A 25,696-nucleotide genomic window follows, 5' to 3' on the forward strand; every position below is an offset into this window, starting at 1 on the left:
CTTTCTAAAATTTCCTTCAACCCTTCCCCAAAATATCCCACTTTCAACTTCAACTTTTAATAAAGGCAGAATGCGATGGCAAGGGTAGAAATGAGGACCAGCCACCACCATTAACTGGGGTTCTGAAGATAGAGAGATGAGGAAGACACAGACTTGGACAGAAGAATACACATTCAGTGGCCACTTCTAAGTCCAGGAAGACTAATGAATCCTAGAGAATCAAGAAAGAAAGAAGCAATTACTTCTAAAATTCCAAACCCTGTATGGTAGGAAGCAAAGTCCTGCTCTTGAATCAGGTGAAAGACCGCATAAAATTTCTATCTGCTCTGTAAGATGCCACAAAATTCAAAAAGCAAGAAGACTGAAGAGAGCAGCCTTAACTCAAGAAGTCCCTTCCTACCTCTCCAAAGCTGGCCACCAGTGGGCTCCAATGCACAGAACAAGCTCACTTCTTAAAAGGGGGACAACTCAAAATATCTGGTGCTGCTGGGAACCTTTCACCTTCAACAGTGTTTCTCAACATCATCTATTCTAAAGACATAATGGGTAATTTTCCAAATCACCCACTGAACCATAAATGCCAACTTCAATAACTGTTCATTTCTAAAATTAACTGGTTAATAGCACCATTAGAAATCACTACTTAGAATAATTCCATACAGGATCCCAGGGATTGTATGTTAGGGTTCAGACTTCTCTAAAACCTAGCGTTTTATGTTAAATAAAGCCAGAGAGAAAATTACTGGGGAAAACTGATACATCTTTTGATCCAATAATAAAGACAATTTATTATGTCTAATGCTTCAGGTCTTAAGGAAAGCCAATAAGCAGGAATTATGACCAAAAGCAAATGACAGAAATAGCCTCAGGGAGAGCCTCTGAAAAGGCCCTTTCAATATTTAAACAAATGTACAATCATCAACCCAATTACGGCACAAATCCAGTGTAAAAGGAAGCACGTGAAATGTTTCAATTGTCCCATCTAAACGTTTCCATAGTTGCACTAGTTCTTAACAAAAAATCCATCAAAACCACAATAAGATACCAATTCACACACACCCACCAGGATGACTACAATCCAAAAGATGATAAGTCTTGGTGACTATCAAGGATAGAGGATATATGGAAGGATATATGGAAAGGAGGACAAATGGAAATCGAAACCTTCACACACTGCTAGTGGCACAGACGCTTTGGAAAACTCTGGCAGTTCCACAAAAGGTTAAACATAGAGTAACTATATGACCTGGCAATCTTGCTCCTAGAATTTCTCTTCCCAAGAGAAATCATATGTCCATACAAAAACTTGTACACCAATGTTCATAGCAGCATTATAAATATAGTCAAATAGTGAAAACAATCCAAATGTCCAACTAATGAATAAGTAAAATGTGGTATGTCCATACAACAGAATACTATTTGACCATCAAAAAGAAATAAAATACTGATACATGCTACAACAACGGGTGAAATATTACACGAAGTGAAAGAAGCTAGGCACAAAAGACCACATATTATACAATTATATTTACATGAAATGTCCAGAATAGGCAAGTGTACAGAGACAGTGGATTAGTTATTGCCTAGGGCTGGGAAGGTTGGGGGAAAATGGGGAGTGATAGCTAATAAGAATGGAGTTATTATTTTTTTAAGGTGATGGAAATGTCCTAAGATTGATTGTGGTAATAGCTGTACATCTCTATGAATACACCAAAAACCACTGAACTACACACTTAGAACAGGTGAACTGCATAGGTGTGAATTATCAATGAAGCTGTTATTACATAGTAATAGAACTAGGTATCCCACACTTTTAGAATAGTAGAGCTAAAAAAGTAGTCAAAACATCTGATTAGTTACAAGTCAATCAATAAACTCACACTTTAATATTAACTTTTTTAAAGCTAAGACACCAGCCCAGTGGCTTGTGCCTGTAATTCCAGCTACTGAGGAGGCTGAGACAGGCAGATCACTGGAGGCCAGGAGTTCAAGACTAGCCTGGACAGCATAGTGAGACCACTTATCTAAAAATTTTTTTTAAATTAGCTGAGCATGGTAGCACCCTCCTGTATTCCAGCTACTTGGGAGGCTCAGGCAGAAGGATCCCTTGAACCCAGGCATTCAAGGCTGCAGTGAGTTTTAAGTGTGCCACTGCACTCCAGCCTTAGCAACAGAGCAAGATCCCATCTCTAAAAAATACAAATAAATAAAGCTAGGGATTGGCCAGGCACGGTGGCTCATGCCTGTAATCCCAGCACTTCAGGAGGCTGAGGTGGCAGATCACCTGAAGTCAGGAGTTCGAGACCAGCCTGGCCAATATGGCGAAACACCATCTCTACTAAAAATACAAAAATCAGCCGGGCATGGTGGCGCACACCTGTAATCCCAGCTACTTAGGAGGCTGAGCCAAGAGAATCACTTGAACCCAGGAAATGGAGGTTGCAGGCAACAGAGTGAGACTCCATCTCAAAAGAAAAGAAAAAAAAAAAAAAGCTAGGGATTACAATAAACAAAAATACCAGCATAAATCCTTACCCTTTTTTTCTTTCTGAGACAGGGTCTCGCTCTGTCGCCCCAGGCTGAAGTGCAATGGCACAACTCACTGCAGCTTTGACTGCCCTGGCTCAAGCGATCCTCTCTCGCCTCAGCCTCCTGAGTAGCTGAGACTATAGGGATGTACCACCGTACCCAGCTAAATTTTTCTGGTTTTTTTTTTGTTAGAGACAGGGTTTCGTCATGTTGCCCAGGCTGGTCTCAAACTCCTGAACTCAACCGATCCACCCGTCTTGGCCTCCCAGAATGCTGGGATTACAGGCATAAGCCACGGTGCCTGGCCTAGCATAAATCCTTAAAAGCATTTAATGAGAAAATAATTTTGGGTCTAAATACAATTTTTCCCCCCAGACAAACAAGATACCGAAACAGATGTAACAACCAAATATAATCTTAAAACCTAAAAATCTGGAGAAGTGAGTCAAGTTCAGCTCATTAAGCTGACACCTATTAAAGCGCCATAAGAAAAACAGCCTGAAACACCATCAAAACAGATAAGAAAATCATTGTTTATAATAGTTAGCGAAGGTCGAGGTTTTTTTGGTTTAATTTTGCATTTACTTAAAACTCTGTGTTTGATGCCAACAGGGTTCAAGTTGCACAGGAAGGTGCTTCGGCTAAACACGGATAGTCTTCCTTGATCTCCATTGTCTGCTGTGTGGGTTCCGCCAGCAAACCTCCCAGCGAGTGGTCACCTTCCTATGGAGTCATTAAACCTCTGAATGTCAGCTGGTGGGATTAGCCAGCAGCTTCCACACCTGAGCCCCCGTGGCAGGGACAGAGGCATTTGGATCAAGATCACTAATGAATACAGAATTCATATGCCGCTTGTCAGGGCTCCTGAGCTCACAGTCGCACAGATGCAACCTAAATAAGACGGAGGACAGAACAATCGTTGACGAAGATTAAAAAGTTTTGGCAGTTGGGAAAAAAAGAGCACCTCATTATTCAAATATGATAGTCTTGCTTATTTTTTTTTATTTTTGTTCAAGTTATTCATGATTCACCTCAAATGGACAAATGCCATTCACCAATATTTAAAGACTTCTTGGTCTCATTACTAAATTTGAAGAGGGCTGTGCTGTCTGTACATCAGCTATATGGAGAAAACAGCTCTCTTGTAAATAATATTTGAAAATTTTAGGGGAATAAAACAATCACAAGCTATTTAGGGTGGAGGGCAGTTTAAAAATGAAATAAAAATCTAGAATTAAAAGAAAAAAATGATCTTCCAAAGCCAAGTGATTTTATTACATTTACTAACATCTCTGTATCTCTGACTTCCTTAAACTTTTCTGTTCCTGGGTTCCCTCCAATCAGAGCTGCCAAAGAGCTTTACACACCTTGTCTGACACTTGCTTGGCTTTCTGCCGTCTTCACAAGACCTCATCAGAGAAAAGGAACAGCCCAGGCAGCCCACACCTCTGCTCACCTGGAATAAGATGTCTTTCCCAGTCTTGTTAAAGAATTACAGGAATAAGAAAGTGTTAAAGAATTAAAGGAATAAGATGTCTTTCCCACCCTGTTATGAAAGAACGACAAAGAGGCAGATATAGCCCAGTGGCTGAACCCATCGGAGGGCTCTAACATCAGGCTGACCAGGGTTCAGACTCTGAGTCTTCCACTGAGTGTGTGACCTCTGGCCAGTTATCTGACTCCCTACGGCCCAATTTTCTTCTCTACAAAATGAAGACAACAAAGTACTGACCTCAAGGAATTGCTGAAAAGTAAATGAAATAATATACCATTGTCTATGACCACCACTTATGCCTGTCTCCAATATTACGCTTGCAGATAAGAAGGACTGTATCTATCTATATCACGCTATAAATTCACCAAGCCTGATGCCAGCACAAATAATCACATTAGTCGTTGCTATGCGATGTTTGTATCCTACTATTGAATAACTAAAAAAATAAAACCAGCTGCCGTATTTTAGAGCCAATTTTGTGTGAGCCACCATCTAAGGTGTTTCTACAGGCCGCATCTAACACTCACAGCAACGTGCAGGCAGGTCTCTGTTCCGATCGTACAGACGAGGATGCCCCTCTTCCCAGAGTCCTGCTGTAAGGACAGAGGAAACAGACCTGCAGGCCAATCCTCTAGCTCCCAAGCCCCATGCCCCTTTCCATGCAACCATATTGAACTCATATTATGTTCTCTTTTGGGACCATTCTAAATGCCAAATTGCACAATTTTTTAATCAAAATAATGCAGATCTCTCACACTATTGTCCATCTGCAAAGCACAAATGAACCTGCAACTCAGTGTCTTCCTAATACTGAACTTATAAAAAAAACACACACACAGTTACTTCTAAGATTTGCTGTCAGAAAACCATATTGGTATCAACTCTCATTATTTAAAGTGGATCTATAGCTGCCTGCAATGACAGATTAATTCTGTTTCCTCAGTAGCTAGGTGTTTGGCATCACGTTTGTGAGGTAACCACAAGCCTTTAGGGTGATAGCTGCTCACATCTTTAGCAATCTATAAGGGCTTCTCTAGAGGCCAACACTTGCTGAGTGATGAAATATGACTCCATAAATCAGACGGCTGAAGTGGCGCTTGTATACGTCACCACCCATCTTCATAGCTTCTCTCTGAAGGGTATAGGGTAGGAGCTCATCCCTCGGTATTGCAACCAGAGAAAGGACCATCACAGTTGGCATTGACTAAGCATGTGCTACTTAAAACTGAAGACACACTAAGACTAGGAAAAAAAAAGATCCTGCTGGTGTTAGCACGCCTCAGGCAGTGGTAGAAGCTTCAGCAACTCATCTTCAAAAGGCAGAGAGCCAGAGCTCTAGAAACCTGCAAAAATTGGCTAAGCCTGCAGTCTTCATTGCTTTAAGTTGAGCATCTTCAAAGTCTAGAATTCTAACTGTAGGGCACAGCAGCTGCCACTGCAGATCTGATCCTCTCAGCTTTTGGCAGCTCTCAACTTGAGATTCTAGCAAAAGAATTTTTCAAGTTGCTATTATTGCCTGTCATGGATTTATAAATATTGTGCACTATCTGCTGTGGCATGGCTCTCATGGGACGCCAGAGCATGCCAAATGCATAACAGAATGAAAAACAGTTTCTATTCTTCAAATAAATGCTAATTTTTTTTAACTGTGCTCACACGATGTGTTTGGTGACCAACTTCAATAGTACAGAATATGTATCAGAGAGGGGGGAAAAAAGCTGATTGTCTTTTCCAGCAGCATTCAGCTGCTACTTTCATTAAGCTTGTTTAATTAGATTCCAGATGCTAATTTGCAAGTCGATACCAGAGGGTGCAGGACAGTTTGCCTTTGAATCATCTCCCTGTGATGTGAGGGTCCTGCGCACACCACTACCCTTCAGCAGCCCTCGCAAGATATTCTGACAATTAGTGCAAAGAGGGGCCAGTATTGATCTTGACAGACTAAATATTAATCTTCTACCCATTTTAATGAATTGTAATCTCCAAGAGTTTAAATTTCTCACTAGGCCAAAGGAAAACATCCCTTCTTACAAAGAAATAGAAGGAAAACTAACCTACATTATCGGATTCATTTAATTCTCTCTCCCTCTTAAATAAAATCCATGTTTCATTTTAGCAATTTTAGCAATTTTCAAGATACGTATCTGCCAAGCTAATGCCATATTTCCAGGTATCATGATCAAACTCCTTGTTTTTAACTGGAAAATGGACTGAAAATGCCCCAGCATGGTTATCACTAGTTTTCCTGTCCAGCTAAGCTAGCCTGTGGGTAACAACCAGGACCAGGAGCTGAATTCTTATACCAGCCTTAACAATAGAGAAGAAAAAGTCTGGGGGAATGCTCTGAGCAATTCATCATCACCAAAAAAACCTCTCATATAACTGACCCCTTGTCATCAGGTCAACTTACACATTTCAAAATCCCCTATTCTGGTAATACATTGGTACAGTGTCTGAATAAGCACCTTCACTGATAAAAATAAAGCATGAGATTTATCAGCAGTAAGTAATACAATTTTTTATGCCTTCATTTCCATCACAGCTAAGTACTGTGAACACTAAAGGAGAAATTATCAAACTGTTTCAAAGGAAGGTTACTCTCAGAACCACTAAGTAAAGTTGTGTTTAACACCTTTCTATCAACCCATTCAACACACACTGGCTGAATACCTACTATGCACCAGTCACCATGCTAGGGCAAGGGAACAGAAACGACCAGGTGTATGCACAGTCCCTGCCCAAGAAGAATTCAGGCTCACACCAAGGGAACAAACAAAAAAATGAAAATTAGAAGACCACTCAAGGTAGCGTTTAGGCCAAAACTGGGTGAGACTTTTTGAAGATTTTTAACGTGCCCTAAACTCACATGGTTAGTTGAAACTCAGGAACTGAGGACTTTTACTTGAGGCAAGTCATGGCTCAGATAACTTAAAACAGCAGAAGCCCATCTTGGGCATTTGTGAATCCCAGCTGGGTTTCACTCTTCTGCTTTTTTGGCCTGTAATTTCCCAATGAGCATTTGCCCTTTGCCCCATCTTCATTTTCCCTGTGTCCTTAATGGGGTGTTTGCTTTGCTGACTCTGTGCCCCAATACTGCACGCTATTTGAGAAGTGTACTGGTTATCGTCCTCTGTTACCTTGAAAAGATGGTTCAGCACTTTCTAGATAAGAAGAAGAGAAGGTCCCTTCCATTTCCCAGGTGGTTTTGATAACTCAGACTTAGCTCAGGGTTATCCTACTGTCTCAAGGCAACACACACATACTGAACCTCAGGAGCTAAGAACAGAAATGACTTCATGGCCCCTTCCCTCAAGGAGCTCCCTCTCTCACTGGCATGGAGGAGATGCCTCTGAAAACAGCCAGAAAACAACAGGACAGGTGTGTACAGTGCAGCACAGGGATACAAATAAATGAAGCAGCAACAGGGTACTGCTGGCGGGCACCAGTGGTAAGGAGTCCACGGCCAGCCAGCGCACGCTATATTCAAAGAACAGTGAGCAGACAAGAATGGCCAAAGGGAACCTATGTTCCCCCAAAGTTTAATCCCTGGGCTTACATGTGATGGTGATATATGAACCATTTTTATTTCTATTAACAGTATGTACCCACTTTCATGTGTCTTGAAGGAAAATATAGGCTGGCCATGGTGGCTCATCTGAGCCCAGGAGTTTGAGACCATCCTGGGCAACATAGTGAGACTTCATCTCTACTAAAATGCAAAAAAATCTGCCAAGCGTGGTGGTACACAACTATAGTCCCAGCTACTTGGGAGGCAGAGGCAAGAAGCTCACTTGAGCCTGGGAAGTCGAGGCTGCAGTGAGCCCTGGTCATGCCACTGCACTCCAGCCTGGGCAACAGAGCAAGATCCTGTCTTAAAAAAAGAAAAAGAAAAGAAAAATAGAACCAGTACATCAAACCCAGGATTTCAGATATAAACTGTATTTTAAAAATAAATTCAAGTTAAAAAGGTGAATCAAAGTGGTTGTTGGAAAGATGGAGAATGGAACTGACTGGAAAGGGGCCCTCAGGGGTAAAGGAAATATTCTCTATCTTCATTTGAGTGCCAAAACCCATTGAACTCTACACTCAAGATCTGTGCACTTTATTATATGTAAATTATACCTTAATTTGGGTTAATTTAAATTTTCAAAAAAATTAATAGAGCAGGTGGCACCTGGATATGGCAGAAACCTTAAATGTAGTGTGTAAATGACAACTTCAAAACGCAGTGATAGGTTGGCCCTGCCCAATAAATGTTCTAGTAGTTACAGTTTAAAAATAGAATTAGATGATATTTTATTAATATTTTTATTCAGCCAATATACTTGAAACAGTACCATTTAACATATAATCAGTATAAAAGTTATTGAGGTATTTTAAAAGCTTCCTGTATTAAGTCTCTGAAACCTGGTGTGCGTTTTCCACTTACAGACCCTCTCAACTGACATTTCAAACGCTCGATAACCACGTAAGGTTAGCGCTGGACAGTGCAGCTAGAGATGACGGGAACACAAGACAGGTTTTTAAGGAGGGAGGAACTTGTATTCCATAAATACTATAGTCCAAAGGCCCAGCACTATCCAAAGTACAGGTTTGTAGATCAGGAAACAAAGACTTTGGGCTTCCTCTAATTTGTTATTTGTTTTAACAATAAAGCCAAGAGTTTGTTTCATAAGTCTGGCCTAAAAATTACTGTTGGTTAAACAATTTGTTATTACAACAGCCTAAAACTGCCCCTTTGCAAAGCAATCCTCCGTGAGTGAGTGGCAGTTACTGTCCTGGCAACCCATTCGAGGTGTGAAAGGCAGCAGTGCTGTTCTCCTGGCTTTCTGTCTGAGACACATCCAGAAGCCTTTCCACACTGAAAGGAAACAGCAGGCTTAGTCACCCAATTCTGTGGTCTCTAATTAGGCAAGAAAAGTTATCCAGGGCTTTCTGACACAGAAACAAAGTCTCCCTGGAAAGAAGGAAAATTAAAAGTTGGCAAATTTTAAACCAAAACGTCTTTGTTGTCATGAGTTCTATACAGACGCAGAACCAGAAATGACAGACACTTTGGCGGAATCTAAAATGGTGTCCTCTCAACTCTGCTAGGCAGTCTCAGCCTTCATTTAATATTCACCAAAAGCAAACAGTGTGGTTAGCACAGTTAGTGGCTTGGTCTTCACAATAAATGTTTCCTACTATTAACATCTCTTTAGATTTTTAAACAATTAATCTGCTGACAGCTGTTATTCTATTATGTGCCTCTGTTTACTTTTAAACTCAACCACTAAAGAAGAAGGTACCACCTTCACCTTAATAAAGTGATTTTCGGCCAGGCATGGTGGCTCACACCTGTAATCCCAGCACTTTGGGAGGCCAAGGTAGGCAGATTGCTTGAGCTTAGGAGTTCCAGACCCACCCGGGCAGCATGGTGAAACCCAGTCTCTACAAGAATTGCTTGAACCCAGGAGGCAGAGGTTGCAGTGAGCCGAGATCATGCCACTGCACTCCAGCCTGGATGACAGAGTGAGACTCTGTCTCTCCCTCTTTTCTTTTTTTTTTTTTTTTGAGACAAAGTCTGGCTCTGTCACCCAGGCTGGAATGCAGTGGTATGATCTCGGCTCGCTGCAACCTCCGCCTCCCAGGTTCAAGTGATTCTCCTTCCTCAGCCTCCCGAGTAGCTGGGATTACAGGCGCCCGCTACCACGCCCAGCTAATTTTTTGTATTTTTAGTAGAGACAGGTTTCACCATGTTGGTCAGGCTGGTCTCGAACTCCTGACCTCAAGTGATCCACCCGCCTCGGCCTCCCAAAGTGTTGGGATTATAGGCATGAGCCGCTGCGCCCAGTCAAGACTCTGTCTCTAAAATAAATAAAGTGATTTTCACTGATTGTCAGTGTGCATGTGGTTTCAATAACAAGTGAATAAAAAACAGTAACCTAAAATTGTCCATTTAAATAATCAATGTGAAATAAGAATATGGCCAACCTGTTTCAAGGTCTCACAGCTAATGCTCCCAGTTATGGACACAACTGATCTAAGAAACATTCTTCATATTGATAATATCAATTTTATTGAAAGGATGCTGACATTCCCCTTTACTTCCCAAAATCACATCAAATATTCAATTCACAGCCTTTGAACCATTTCAAATCCAAACTCTAAATAAGGTAAAATTATTTTGGTGGAGTGTTAAAGTCACTTCTAATGTACCTCATACTCTCAACTTTTCCTACAATTCTCATTTTTCTTTAACATACGGAAGTCCCACTCAACTGGAAATAGACAAAGCTTTCAGGAAGATTTGAAAAGATTAATGTGTTTTAAAGAAGGGTTTGGCATTACTGAGGTGATTTTCTAAACAAAACTCAAGAGTACGCCTCCTTGTACCTCTGTGAGTTCTAATGGATGTGCAGAACCTTAGGAACTCCTCTCCTATAGTTAGAAAACTGGGGAACTTTTTTTTTCTTTTCTTTTTCTTTTTTAAGTGACCTAGTATTAATATATCCTATTTTTTCTCTGTATTTAAGAAGGCCAAATAGAAAACAATGCTGATATGGGAGTAACTGTTCACATTGAGAAATGAGAACAGAATCCCAATCTCATTTATTGTCTATACTTGGACCTGTTTACCATTCTTAATTGGAACATTAAGAATTTTTAGTGTAAAACACCTAAATTCTATACACTATGTTTTAATTCCTGCAGCTATCCGAGAAGCGAAGAAATCTAGCCGAGTGACCGAGTCACTTATATGAGCTATCCCCATGTACCGAGGGTAGGTATCGCAGTTTCCAGCAGCAGAAAACCCCTGTCTGTCCTGGCTGATCAGTATCTTTAATCCTACTTTCTCTGGCTTTGACAGCACTTGGTCCAAACCTAAAGGGCAGAGAGAGTTTCAGAGTTCCAATGACACTTGGTGCTCCAATGACAATGAGATGATGGAAGAACAAAATATTTTTAATAAGCGATCTTTTCCAAAGATGACTGGACATAAGGCACTGTCAAAAAGCAATTCCCAGAGACACCCTCTGGTCCCTCAACAATACTGCAAAGTCAGAAATGGCAAAAACCTACATATTAAGAAATAGGATAAACCACTCATAAACTACCTATTAATTGTTGAAAAGAAGTTGATACTCCCCATCAAAAAAGTAACAACCATCAAAAAAGCTTATGTGACAAATGCTGGCTTAGCGGCAAGATGTAGTGACGTGGAGGAGTAACGTGGTACCATGATGGATCCAGGCATATTCAACATTCCTGCATGGAAGAGCTGTGCATTTGTCCTGAAGATGTAGGGGGTGGCAGGGTGGAGACAATCTGTCATTAAAGTAGACTTAAGTGGCGTATCATTCAGAAGATACCACCTTCCCCCGCCACCAAAGAAAATACAATAAAAGAATCTCTCATACATGTATCTGAGACACTAGATCATTACACTCTGAGATGATTCCCCCACATGCGTGGTCTCGCCCCCATCTTCTGCCAGATGCAGAATCACCTATAGGGATTTTTAAAACTGCCTCCATTTTCAGGTCACGTCTCTGTAACATGCAAAGACATACACAGTTTTTCTGTTCTTAGTAAGAACAGAAAAACCTGTCATTTTGAGATATCGTGACACAGAAAGCTTGGTGCACAAGAAAACATTCCACGTTACCACCACATTTACAGTCAAGAAGATTCCTAGACAGCCCAAAGCCCAGAGCAAAAAGCTGGATAGCGCTGGCGCCTCAAGCCCAAGGAAGGGCACAGCTGGGCCACTACAAAAGGAAGCTGGTCTCTTCGGCAAACAGACCATCTGTGCCAAAGAACATTCCAACTAACAACAGTGCTGTACAAGCTCGGGAGGAATCAGCAATCAATTTGTAAATGTTCAAGATAAAACCAGAAAAATCTTTGAAAGAATAAAACTGCAGGGACTTACATACCTCCATGTCTGGCCTAAACTTATCTTCAAATACAGCCATTGCTGCCAAGGAGCCAGAACCTGTAAGAAAAAGGTGCACTTTTAGTGTATTTTATGATATCCCAGCTTATCCATCTCAAGTTTACCTAGGGGCAAGAAAAACAGCAAAACATGCCCAGTGTCTCATTCAAGTACAGTGTAAATATTAATTCTACAGGGCCACATAAACCAGGTAAAAACAGTGCTCTTCAAAAGCCTGGAGTCACACTTACCACTATCTAAGGTAAATCTGCAACTGGTCCTACTTCCACCACTGACAGGTATAATTGTAAATTATTCACAATAAAATGCTGAAGCATGAAAATAAGGTTATGGAGAATTTGGATTTTTTTCAAACAGTGACTGCCACATAATTTCCCGTGTTCTATGCTGTGAGTCTAGTGCTCCATATTGTGCCTTGGCAGGCTGCTGGGTATAGCGCTAAATACCAAGCCAGTTCCAAAGAAAAGATTGTTTTAATGAGCTGGCCCTGGTAGAGTCACCTTGACACGCAGGGAAGAAACTACCGCACCAGCAATGGTAATAGGACTGCGAGCAGCAGTCACCAGGTTATTCCAGCTACAACTGTAAAACACTTTATTATGTGGCATTTATTTGGAGCTATTATTTTTAGTTTGTACTTTGAAGAGTAACAGCTGAATAGACAAAATGACAGACAAAGAAACAAAAATTTATTATCACAATAGCAAATGGCTGAAAGGTTATGCTGCATAGATATTAACAGATAGCAAATTTATCCCTACAAAAGTAGGATGTAAAGGCATTACAAATAAGCGTGGGCTCCCTTTGAATGGATGCAAAAGGCAGCTAAGCACTCCTTGAAAATTTAAATTTGCTTTGTTCAAAAACCAGAGAATCTTTAGAAAATCATCATCTTGTCTTTACAGGTCCTGGCAATATTTCAGGATACTCCACTTTTGGAGAGAGGATAGAGTTGCCCACAATTTTTTACTCCAATTAGAAGATTTTTTTGGCATTTATTACTTTTTAACTTGTTTTACATAACACTATCTATTTAGCTGGGTCACAGAGAAAACCATATTTTCTATTTAAAATGATTTGTGTACATCGCTTGACCACCTCAATGGTTTAGCAAAGGAAAAAGGCAGCGATTAAACAGTTTCAAATGAGGTGTCCTGCTGATTTTATCAAGTCTGCTGAATGTATAATGAAAAAGGAGAAGCTGACAGCAACGCCGCATTGAGAAAATACAGACTACCTTATCTGAACCATTTAAGGAGGTCCAATTATAGATCAAATTTAAAGGGTAGAAACAGCAGATTTACAGACACAAATCAATGAACATGGTAATCCCGATGAATATGACAGATACTCCTGTTAGGGAATATTGCTGCGGTTGAGGATCATTACCTTCACAGTACCGGATATATCACATCTAAAGCAGTAGGAAGCGTCAAGTGTAGACCAGCATTACAAGCAATGACTATTCATTTAGGCTTTGGGAGCAAAAGGCAACCCCATTTTCCCCCCACTCACAATTTTTTTCTCCTAACAACAACAACAAAAAAAACTAAAATGGTGATCTAAAGGGACATTAAAAGCCCTCTGAAAAGGAGATAGAAATTAAACAGATATAAAACTAGTACACTCAGATAAAACTAGCACATATGCGAGAGCAAATTCAGCAAAACAAACCTCTAAATTTCAAAGTAAACATGTCCTTGAAGATGTGGAAACAGGGTCAAACTCCACCAACGTTCTGAGTCACGCGTTTACTCTGAGATTCAGGGGTCAAGGGGGAAAGTAACCTAAGTTGCTGTTTTCAGGCCCAGGTGAGAACCAGTCTCAGACTTACTAGTAAAAGCAATCTGGTTTTGTGTGGAAAGCGAAAGACAGCTGCCATGAACGAACAAGGCAACTGCAAATGAAGAATCTCAGCAAAAAATACTTCTAGATATAGACCAATCCTGCACGGCATTGGTGAGCAGACTGGCCTCTTCCAACAGAGTCCAAGAATATCTCCATGAAGAGCACAAGGGTAATCAACCAGAGGCCAGAAATAAACATTTAAAAAAGGACAGGGAGAAGGCAGGTATTTAGCTAGGAGCTAACAACTTGTGGAAAACTGTAACGAATTGTTAAAAGAGAAAAACAAGCTTACCTTAAAAGCATTTTTCCTTAAAAATCACTAGCTGTTTTTTTCTCTGGGGCCATTCCTTTCTTTGGCAGTTTCACAGTAATTTTTTTGTTTGTTTTATTCTTTTTCCTAGGCACATATATTTCCTTCTGCTCAGCTTCACTCAATAATTTAAGAAATGAAAAATATTTCCCTCCCCAAATAATTATTTCTTTAAAACCTTTTTCCTGGCTGGGCGTGGTGGCTCACCGCCTGTAATCCCAGCACTTTGGGAGGCCGAGGTGGGCGGATCACGAGGTCAGGAGATTGAGACCATCCTGGCTAGCACAGTGAAACGCTGTCTCTACTAAAAATACAAAAAAATTAGCCAGGCATGGTGGCGAGTGCCTGTAGTCCCAGCTACGCGGGAGGCTGAGGCAGGAGAATGGCATGAACCCGGGAGGCAGAGTTTGCAGTGAGTCCAGATTGCGCCACCGCACTCCAGCCTGAGCGACAGAGCGAGACTCAGTCTCAAACAAACAAACAAACAAACAAAAAACCTTTTTCCTGCCTAGAAACAATACTACAGACAAAATTTCTATAAGTGGAAATAACACACTAAACGCACAGACTCTTGGAACAAAAGAGTTTCTCCAATGTGGGGAGGCTCTCTACATTATCAGACAGGCAATTTTGTTGTTTTGTTTTGAAGAGCTGAAAGGTATAAGACAAGTAAACATAGGCCTTGGGGCTTTTACTACTCTGTATTTCTGGCTTCCCCTTTTTATACCTCAAAAAATATACACACACACACACACTCTCTCTCTCTCTTACTTGAGAAATTTTCTGAAAAGCAGGAGCTTCCCAACCTGATTCTGCTTCCCATGAAATCAAAGACAAGAGGGCCCCAAAATAAACTTGAAAAGAAAGGGAAATTCAACATTAAAAATAATTTCTAAATCACTTGCAAATTAGCTCCTGCTCCTAGCTTTTCAGGAAAGGAGGACTTTGGCGCCCCCTTTTCAGAAATACACAGAAGTGTTTGGAGATAGAAAACCTGTCAACAGGTTTGTAGGTACTTCTGAATGTGTGTCTGCATTTAGAAAACTGGGGTGAGAATTTCAAATACAACTGCAATTGCCTGAAGTGACAAGAGAACATAATTTCAAGGCAATGCAGTGGGAGACACAAGGAACAAGAAGTTGGCCATTAAAAAAAAAAAAAAAAAAAAAAAAAGATAGTAAACTCAGACCAGTATTCTTTAAAGATAATTCATTTCATTCAAGTTTCCTAGATACTGGTCCAACATCCAAAACTATATACAATAAATCACCAGTCAAATGCCATTCCAGTACAGCCACTATGTGACCTGTAAAACATTAATATATTATATCCTTTTTTCCCTATAAACCACTAATAATGCCCTGAGACATTTTGTTATTTCAGCATCAACTACCTAAGTTGGCACTCTCTTCATAAACAAAACCAAGGCGAAAATCTTTTGAAGGATCATTTGCTCTGATTTTTTATTCCAAAAGTAGAGACATCTTAGATATCAGAACTGTCTGGTTTCCCATTAAAGAACAGATACACAGAAAAGCCAGGGGACAGTGTGGCCAGGACTGGGCCTCTGCTGTACACTCGAGTATGCCAGTGAAGGAAAGGCATGTCAGAGAGGACGTGCCCTCCACAAATGCAGGCTATGCTCCATGAGCAAGGGTGAGGCCTCAGAGAACTTACTCCAGTCAGGAGGAGAAGGAAGCCAAAGAGAAGAACAAGGGCCTTCTGCTGAGCACCCGTCAGGTGCCATGCGGCCTATTTTAGGTCATTTCATCATCCTCATAGCAACCCACTAACGTGAGAAAGCTCCTTGTCTAGGACTACAGGAAACAAGCACAGGGGCGGGATTCCTGTCTCAGCTGCGACCCTATGTCGCACTCTCATACAGAAAGTCCCATATGCTACAATACGGTTGAGAGAGGACATGCAAGACCTTCCATGACCAGGTTTCTACCTCCTTCGGCTCCCTCCCGTCCCCCATACACACCCCGATACTCCACCAACACCACACTGCCCATGATTTCCTAAATGCCCATGCCAGTTCAAGCCTATCTCACAGAGCACATGGCAGTCCACAGAACTCCCAGTCACCCTTCAAACTCCAGCTAAGAGATCACTTCTTCCTAGAACCCTTCCTTGGTCACCCCCCTCCACAGGGTTTATCACTCTCATCTCTGCAACTTGTCCATCCTTTCATATCTGCAGCCTCCATCCCCAACAGTCTCTGACACATGGCAGCATTAGGAGAGACACTCATTGAATTAAGCTGCACTAAAAGTGAGGCCAACTACCCAAATGAGGGAGCCAAAAAAAACTCTGAGCTGCCCCTGAAGGCGTGAGGATAGCAGTAAATGCCTGGATAAGGTGTAAAGCAATATTTATCGCCTAGTTTACCATACTAGGCTGAATATAAGACAAACTCAAGTGTAGAGCCAGTCCAATTTTCAAAAAGGAAAAAGGGCCTTAAAAACCACAAAACCAAGTCCTATTATATGTCCCAGTGCAGTCCAAACCACTGCGATATCACAGGAGTGAAAGGCCTTTCCTGGATTTCTGCATTATATTAATACTACTGACGCTCTCCGTCTCATCAGTAGTTTCCATGAAGCTGCTCCTTAGCAACCTTCACCAAGCCTGCCTTTTCAGCACACCCACGGTTACTGAGTACCCAGTATTGCTTCCAGAACAAAGCTCTTTAAAACAGAAAAACAAGGTGCAATTCAGTGACCAGCACTTAGAGAAGTGAATATAAGTGAGGACACTATGATGGCTACCTAGTCCCCTCAGACTAACCTCCTGCATCCACTGCCCTCCCGCAATCCCACCTACACATCCTACTCAACAGCCGCCACCCCAACCCACCAAGAAGCCGGGCTGTGGAGAGACAGGGAGGCAGGGAGGACAAATGTCTCTTTCCCTTTCACCTGCAGGGCACTCCCCCATCCACTGCAGACACTCCACAGCTGCTCCAGTTAGGTCCTCATTCAAAGCTCCTCCTGCAACAGATGCCCTGTGGAGTCCTGGAAAGAGCACCTGGCCTCCTTCCCAGCTCTGTCAAGGCTGGACTCACCCACAGACCCTCTTGTCACCCACATCTGCTGAGCCCCGGGAGAAGGGGTCCCACCCTCTTGTCACCTGCATCTGCTACGCCCCGGGAGAATGGGTCCCAAGCACCAGTTCCACAAGGACCACACCTCCAGCCAGTTTGTTAAAATGAAACATCTTATAATAGCAGGCCCACTGGCTTATAAACAAAATTACTAGCTCCTCTAAGAATGTAAAATAAAAGCCCTAAAACTCCGAAAAATACATGCAACATGCAGAACATTAATAACTAAAAAGAGCTCACAGATAAATACATCAAGACTCCAATGGAGAAGACAGTAGTTTACAAAAGAGAAAAGGCAGAGGCCTATATACATTAAGCAATACTGATCAAGTTCACTAGCAATCAAAGAAATATGAATTCAAGTAAAATAACTACCTTTTGCCTTTTAAATTAGCAAAGATTAAAAAGAATAATAGTGCTGACAAAGGTGTGATCAAATGGGTACTCTGACACACTTGGAGAAGCAGAAATGGATAGAACTCTTCTAATGGGCAATGTAGAAACATCAATTGGAAATCATACAGCTATACATACCCACCAAACCAGCAAATCTCTTAGGGACTTATTCTAAAGAAACACATGGACAAGTACCCAAGTCACGTATCTTAAAAGATCACTGTTTAGATTAAAGGGGAAAAAAAATACCTGGAAGTAAATGTAAAGGTTCAACAATCAGGAGCCAGGGAAAATAAACAATAAAATACTATACACACAGACATTAAACATGACGAAGTAGAAGTACATTTTTTTGGCAATGGGAAGATATCCATGCCTTAGTATTTAGTGGGGGAAAAACATGTTCTAAAGCAAAATTAACAGACACACTTATGCACCATATATTATACAAACCTGGAAGCACATAAATCAAAATATTAAGCTTATTTCTGGGTCGTGCTATTTTTTGTTTACTTGTATTTTTTAATTTTTCTTCAAAGTGCATGCATTAATAGCAATTTTTTAAGGTATAAAAAATTGGAGAAAATCCAACATTGTGAGGGGATGGAAAAAACAAGCAAAAAACCAAGACTTTGCTAGCTGTCACAGTCTTTCCGTATAACAGCAGCAGCAGGCAGCTTATTCCTTAAATTTGTATACAAGGGCCTAAAGGTCAATCCATGCATGAGTCAACAGACCCAAAGAACAGCAGCAATCAATCATCACAAACAAATACACCATGTCTCTCCTGCCCACCGTCCTTAGGAGGGCTTCCTTAGGACTGTCTTAGAGATACAGTCATCTTAATAATGAAGTCCTCTGAGCGTTTCAGCATGGGGCTAGACCCCACTTATCCAGAAGTGTACTCTTGGCAAACACAGCACTGAACAAACTACAACAGATGCACACGGTACTTAAGAACTTTCACAGCACAGTCACATCAGTTTTGTTTGCTCTTCAGGCATGGCAAGTAGTAGTAGTCCCATTTTACAAAAGAAGAATAAAGCTCAGAGATAAGGAACGTGCCCAGATCACACAGCCAGTGATAAGCAAATCTGGGATTCTGAAGCCAGATCTTTCTGAATTTAAAGTGTGTGATGTTCTTTCCATTCCACCACGTTTGCCTCTTAAATAGCAAAGCCAAATGCTTGAAATCAAGATTAGCAAGTAAGCCTGGGAGATGGAGCTATCTTTTCTTAGCTCCCCACCCCAAAAAAGCATGCTTTCAAACTTGCTTTTTCTTTAGATTTCAGCTCAACGATTACCACACACATCTGGATATAGTTAATTTGTGTTGTTTTGCTTGGAAATTCAAATGAGACTGGAATTTAGTTAAATGTTTTAAATGATTAAACATATGCCATTCACTGTTTAGCAATGCCCCTCAAGTATCTGTTATAACAGCATTTATTTTAAAACAGCCTCATTCAAAAAAAAAAAAAAAAACTAAAATTAGTCTCCATTTTCTAAAATCTCTGAAGGTGTTTCGATCTTAGCTTACCAGGATTAGTAATTCACTTTGAAACTCACTTTTTCTGAGAGAACAATCCAATTCTGGATGAAATCTGAAATTTTACAATCTAGATATTGCTTTTACTTGTTCTGTACATTTAAACGTGTTATTTTTCTATGTCAGAGTTCACTAAAATACTCAACAAACTTAGCAATTCTATAATCTATGTTATTAGATATGCTAAAGAAACAGTAAAAGACTGAAATAATTTCCTAAAATCTGCTGCTTCTAAGTCAAAAGCTAGGAAGGACCTGAAAGGTAGAAATTTGCTTTTTCTAATAAGGTGCTCACTAACTCTCAAACTGGGGAAGGGGAAAACATTCGTTAAGGGTCTTAGGTCCTGGACCCTGAACTCAAGTACTGGGAGTATTTGCCCCTTTTACAGACAAGGAAATTGAGACTCAACTGGTTCCAAATAGTTTGCCCATGGCAAGAATCAATGAGAAGCAGAGCCAAGATTTAAACCTAGGTCCTATTCTGAAGCATGGGTTCTCAAGCTCATGCACCCTTCAGAAGGGCAACTTCCCACTCTTTCTTCAAACAATCCATTCCCAGGTGCCCACGCAGCAGCAGCAGGCTCTGGGAACACCAAAAGGCACAAGAGGTGGCCCAGCCCTGGCGCTCCCTAGCTGGGCACATCACCCCGAGCTCTGCAAAGCTGCCAAAGTTGCTCCAGGAGGCACAAGCAACTGCATCAAGCACAACGTGAATGCTGCGACCGGAAACCGAGCGGCCCAGCAGCCCTACCGAACTAGGTTCCTTCCCCGCACAAGGGGCAGGGGAGAGGAGGCACCTTCCTCAAAGGGTGGCCCGTGTAAAGCAAAATGCTGGGGACACTAAAAGTTCAAGAAAAGCTGGCTGATGAAATTCCTCTCCGACAAGGTCCTGGCCCTCCAGGCAGCTATTTTATACAATCACTCTCAGCAAGTCCCAGGGTTGGCAGCTTTCATGGAAACAGAGGTCTTCAGAATTTCTTTCTCAAAGTCATGAAGTTATGAGAGGCAGCAGGAAATGGATTTCTACTGCTTTTCCCCAAATCAATTTAACCAGATCGTCTCAGGAAAAAAAGCTGCTCCTTCTGCTAAAAAGCGGTCCATTTTATGCAGCCAAGGACCTGTTTGCCACCGTGGCCTGCCAAGGTGTAAGATGTATGCGGCGATAACAGAGTCACACACAGGACTTTCTAATCCATCAGTGTCAGCTCTCCCTGACAGAGCGCTTACTCACACTTACTTGCTCATTGTTAGTCAACTGGCCACTCATCCTGGGTAAAATTTGGTGCTTTCCACAGACCCACAAACTGGGATCATTTTTCACTCCATTCCTGCCTCCAAGGCCTCATCTCCTGGTACTGGTGCTTGCTCTGGAGGCCAACAATGCCAATGTGTGCAGAGCTGATTGATGAATATAAAACAAGGCGGGCGCCAGGGGACCATATCCAGCCACTAGAGAGCAGTGGAGCACCTCTCACTGCTCGGTAAAACAGACGCAGGCTTTAAATGGTTTAATTGTATGCATGCATTTCATTATAAGTCCTGGCCAAAAGCTTCCTGGCGAGGCAAGCCAAGCAATCAGACAATCTTGCATCGCTTGCTGAAATCCAGATTTGTCCTTTGTCAGCATAAACAGTTTAATTTGACGTTTTCACTCCTGAGTAAGCACTGAGTATTACATTTAAACCCCTCATGAGGGAGAAGAATGCTTCCTTTTCATCAGCAAATGTACCTCAATGTCAAAGTCTACCTTTTATTCCCAATGAATTTTAAAAAGTATTCCATTTAATTTGCTAAAAATATTTGTAAGCATCCAACAATTTCAGTCAAAAACTAATTCCTCAAAAAACTGAGTTCCTTTTCTAAATGTAATATAGTCAAAGAGGAGTTAAATTTTACCCTAATAATTTAAACCACCACTTGAAGGGAACAGGGATTTTTCTTATAATTGCAACTGCAACATCTCATTGACCTGACAGGTTATAAACACTTATTCTTCAGAAAAGACTAACAATCAGGGCATCAGGGCCTAAAATGTGAAAGGTTTTATTTCATTAATGCATTTTAATGAAATGTCACAAGATATGGAGAAAGAACATTTTTTCCTTAAAACATAGGTGTCACCTACCCCTGTTTACAGGACAAAATGGAGGACGAAAATGACTCTAAAATGCACCTATCTTAATCAGTCCCCTGCACCATGAGGCCACACAGGGAAACCGAAGCTGAGTGCAAGGCATACACCCTGCCCTGCTGCCGCAGGAATGCAGGGCAGTGGCAGCTGGCAAGTCTCTTAAAGGTCCCCTTTACTCAGGTCCATATTTCAAAATAACTTCCCAAACTTCAGGGCATTCCACTTTAATTGATGGACTAGACGGTATTATTTTCATTGTATGGATGGAAGCAGCTAAAATTCACAGAAAGGAAGGAGGCTACCCAAAGTCATGCAGCCAGGAATGGCAGCATGGGTACATGAACCCAGATCCGGTTAACAGCAAATCCCTCATTCTGTGAACTACACAGTGAGAAGCCTTCTGATGCCTAAGATGACTTTCCACGTAGTCTGACCAATGAGGAAGTAAAAGCATCAAGCACTAGGTCATAAGCATATAAAGGCACTTTCCTTTAGCAGGCGCGACTCTGGTCCAATTCTGAAACAAGAGCAGATAAAGATGAGCTAGTTAACCTCACTCTCTCTCAGTGGGGTTTAAAGCAAAGAACTTTAAACTGAGCATTTCCTTTAACTGTTCTGAAAAGTGCTCTGGCAAGGGCTTTTACTTGGTTGTAGGCTAAGGACAATTCAAATCAGGAGACTTTGTGGTAAAATGTCAGAGCAGGGAAAAAAGGAAGAAGAGCACCCATACATTAATTCAATACCTCACCATTTCGTCTATAAAAGGTGTTTAATTTTTTTTACACAGAATCAAGAACAAAATCCAATCTAATTAGAATAAATTAAGAACTGGCAAGGGCTGACTATATTACATTTCCTGTAACAATATGAATTTTAGAAGTAAATATTTTCTCATTTCCTGATATCACTGCACCATCTATTGGCTTAGTACCACCTTTGCAGCAACCAAAAAACAAGATGCATTCATTCAACTTTCACGGGCTTTTGGTTCCCAGTTGTTTTATTCCTGACACTCCACTGCAACATAATTTTAAGATATAAAATCCATTCAATGCACATTTTAAATCTTCTAAAATGCATCTTACATTAATCAAAGCAGGAAAAAGTGCCAGAGAAATCCTGACACAGAGAGCTACACACAGAAAAATGTATTGACACTAAGACTATCAAAATACTATGCACCAAACATCTACTACATGCTACATACAAAAGACTTTTATGTTTGGTATCTCACTTCATGCTCACACATGAAGTAAGTATTACAGAAGAAATCAATGTTCACAGTCAAACAGCTAAATGAATGTTGGACTTAAGATCTGAACCCAGGCTAAGCATAGTGGCTCATGCCTATAATCCCCGCACTCTGGGAGGCCAACGCAGGAGGATCACTTAAGACCAGAAGTTCCAGACCAGCCTGAAAAACACAGTGAGACCCCGTCTCTACCAAAAAAAGAAAGAAATTTTAAAAAAAAATCAGTGGTGGTGCGCCCATAGTCCCAACTACTTGGGAGGCAGAGGTAGGAGGATCACTTGAGCTCAGGAGTTTGAGGGTACAGTGAGCTATAATCACACCACTGCATTTCAGCCTGGCGACAGAGCAAGACCCTGCCCCTAAAAAATAAAAACAAATAAGTTAATTAATATTTTTTAAAATATCAGAACTCTATTTGACTTCAAAAACCCGTTTTCATGCAGCCACACTGCCTCAAAAAATGGCCAAAAGTAACATATCCACATAAAAAGCACACAGTGATGTACAGAGTGTGCACACATAAAACGCGACACTTCAGCACCCCAATAACCCTGTGACCTTCCCAAGTCAAAAAAAGTAGCTTCATTTTAGAAACAGGGGTTATGAAGTTCCAGAGGTTAGGTGACTAGGCTCTGGTCAAGCAGAGCTGGGACCAAAGCGAGGGCTTCCACCTCTTTTTCTAGAATCCTAAGTGATACTTTGTTCAGGGGTTTACAGAAAAGCCCGCTCCAGGCAGTCACTGGCTATGTGGACAAAGCTCCTGCTGGAATAGGGTCTCCTACACCAGCACAGCTCCTCCCTTGCCCAGCCCCTGGCCCACAGAGAGCAGGGACACAGGGGAAATCCAGTTCCAATGGAGACACATGCTTCTAAAGCCTCTTATACACAGTCAACCACATGGCTGACCCCAGAGCAGGCAGAAGAATTTCCAGCAACACACGGCTATGAAGTCCATATATACATGCCCTCTGAGGTTTTTATGAAGTAAACATGATGCTAAATTCGCACCCAATTTAACAGTTGAAAAAGAATACAGAAGAAACATTTGCCTCTTAAAGTGCACTAATTTGATCCAGTGCAGGATAACTTTCAAAATCAAGTCATGTGGAGATATCAAAATATCTATACAAAGGTTGTACTTGAGTATAAAAATACAGAAAAGGTTGTACTTTAGCATAAAAATATAGAAAAGGTTGTACTTTAGTGTAAAAATACAGAAAAGGCTGTACTTTAGCGTAATGATGGCAAATCTGAACTCCCTATCCATGTTCCTAAGTTCTCACTTAATTGTAAGATTCTTCTGCCCACAAGGTGAGACATCCAGCATGCTTACTACTCTGTCCCACATCTTCCTCACTGCTTGGGGGCCCTGTAAACTGGGACTTAGTAGGTGCATTCCAGTAATTAGGAAACTGTATAACCAGTTTATCTGGAGAGAGAATTTTACCTGGATGGCCCTGGCAGTGACCCCAAGTCCTCCCTAATGGTGCATACCAATGTTTATTCCTTAAGTTAGTATTCCTAAATTGTCCAAGGACCTCATTTTCAGGAATGTCATGCTTGAAATTTTATTCATGTTAATTCTCTATGTGGATAAGCAGGCAAAAACAAAAATTTTATATACCTTGCCAATGCTGCCACAAGGAACACTGCCAAGCTAATAGCAAAAGATGGTCCCCAAGCTTCTTCTGACACTACTTCAGCTTGCCTAATAAAGAAAAGCTGGCAAGTTCAAAGAATAAGCTAATTAATCTGAGAATTAAAAGAACCCACATTATGTCTATAAGAACATAACTAAAATGCTTTCCCTTTCTTAATAAAGTCAAAAAATCTTGCCTAGCTTTTAACAATCAAATGAATCGATCACCAGTAGCCTCTTACAAATTACTCTCTTAAAAAAGAAGTAAATGAAACCAAAGGGATCCTTTTTCTTTTGGGAGAATAAGCCACATGCCATGTACCAACAGGAAAAAGTCAGAGACTGAGGTTCCCATTCCCACTCACATACTTCCTTACTTGTGGTACAAGTAACCTCTCTGAGCCTCAGTTTTCTCATCTTCAAGACAGGGATGATGGCACCCACCTCACAGTGGTGCAAAGATTGTATCAGTGAAGCATCCCACAACAGGTGTAGGTGCTATAGCCAGATGAACGCTGCTCTCATTATGGTCAATGTGATATTCACAAAGAAGGTTTTAGGGCAGAAGCTGTCTAGGGGCCACACCACCAGGAGTCGGTTATATTAGTCTCCCAAGTAAACTCTCAGGAAGGCCAGTCCTCAGAGACAAGGCTCCTGGACCCAACGCTCAATGCAGATCAAGCTGTGCCGCAAGTTAAAGTTGCGCAAGACAAGACAGGTGTCTTCTATTCAATGTAAATTAAGAGCAGCCTTCAGGCGCCTGGCTAGTAGCCAATACAGGCCCATGGGTAGACAAAATTTAGACACCCTTGTCTTCCGGTTAATTTATAGCTTCCAGCTCTTACTGTCAAATCACTCAGAAAAAAAGAAAAAAAAAGATTAATTACAAAGTTTTGCTTTTATTCTTCATAATAAAAAACTCACAATCTAACTAAAACATGAGAATTCAGATGAAATATTCATTTTCTCACTTAAGCTGCAATTACAGAAAGCCTTGATTCCACAGTGAATGCTAATGTTCCATGGAGGCATTTCATTTAGGAGGACCTTCTATTTTATCTGGAGTGTGAGGTTTGGTTTGTACCTCACTCAAAATAATAAGCATGAATTAAAACAAAATCCAGCCAGGCACAGTGGCTCATGCCTGTAATCCCAGCACTTTGGGAGGCTGAGGCGGGTGGATCACTTGAGGTCAGGAGTTCAAGACCAGCCTGGCCAACACGGTGAAACCCTGTCTCTACTAAAAATACAAAAATTAGCAGGGTGTGGCTAATTATAGGCACACGCCTGTAATCCAAGCTACTCGGGAGGCGGAGGCAGGATCACTTGAACCCAGGAGGTGGAGGTTGCAGTGAGCCGAAATCGAGCCACTGAACTCCAGCCTGGGCAACAGAGCAAGACTCCATCTCAAAAAAAAAAAAAAAAAAAAACACCACCAAATTTTGGCAATTCTGAGTTCTCTCTCAATACCCAACTCCTCACTCCCTCAAAAGGAAAGGAAAG

At 41.2% G+C, this 25,696-nt stretch overlaps 1 protein-coding gene across 3 annotated transcripts in view; it reads right to left on the minus strand.

Annotated features, from left to right (window-relative positions):
* Positions 1-25,696, minus strand: part of PSMB7 (proteasome 20S subunit beta 7) — a 63,427-nt gene that overhangs the window by 19,077 nt on the left and 18,654 nt on the right. For all 3 annotated transcript variants that reach the window (XM_002820196.6, XM_063714427.1, XM_054520583.2), the window contains one exon: positions 11,944-12,002. In XM_002820196.6, the coding sequence (XP_002820242.1) occupies positions 11,944-12,002 (59 nt within the window). The remainder of the gene's footprint in view (positions 1-11,943; positions 12,003-25,696) is intronic.

This window comes from Pongo abelii, chromosome 13 (genome assembly GCF_028885655.2).
Source record: "Pongo abelii isolate AG06213 chromosome 13, NHGRI_mPonAbe1-v2.0_pri, whole genome shotgun sequence".
In the NCBI taxonomy this organism is placed as follows: Eukaryota; Metazoa; Chordata; class Mammalia; order Primates; family Hominidae; genus Pongo; species Pongo abelii.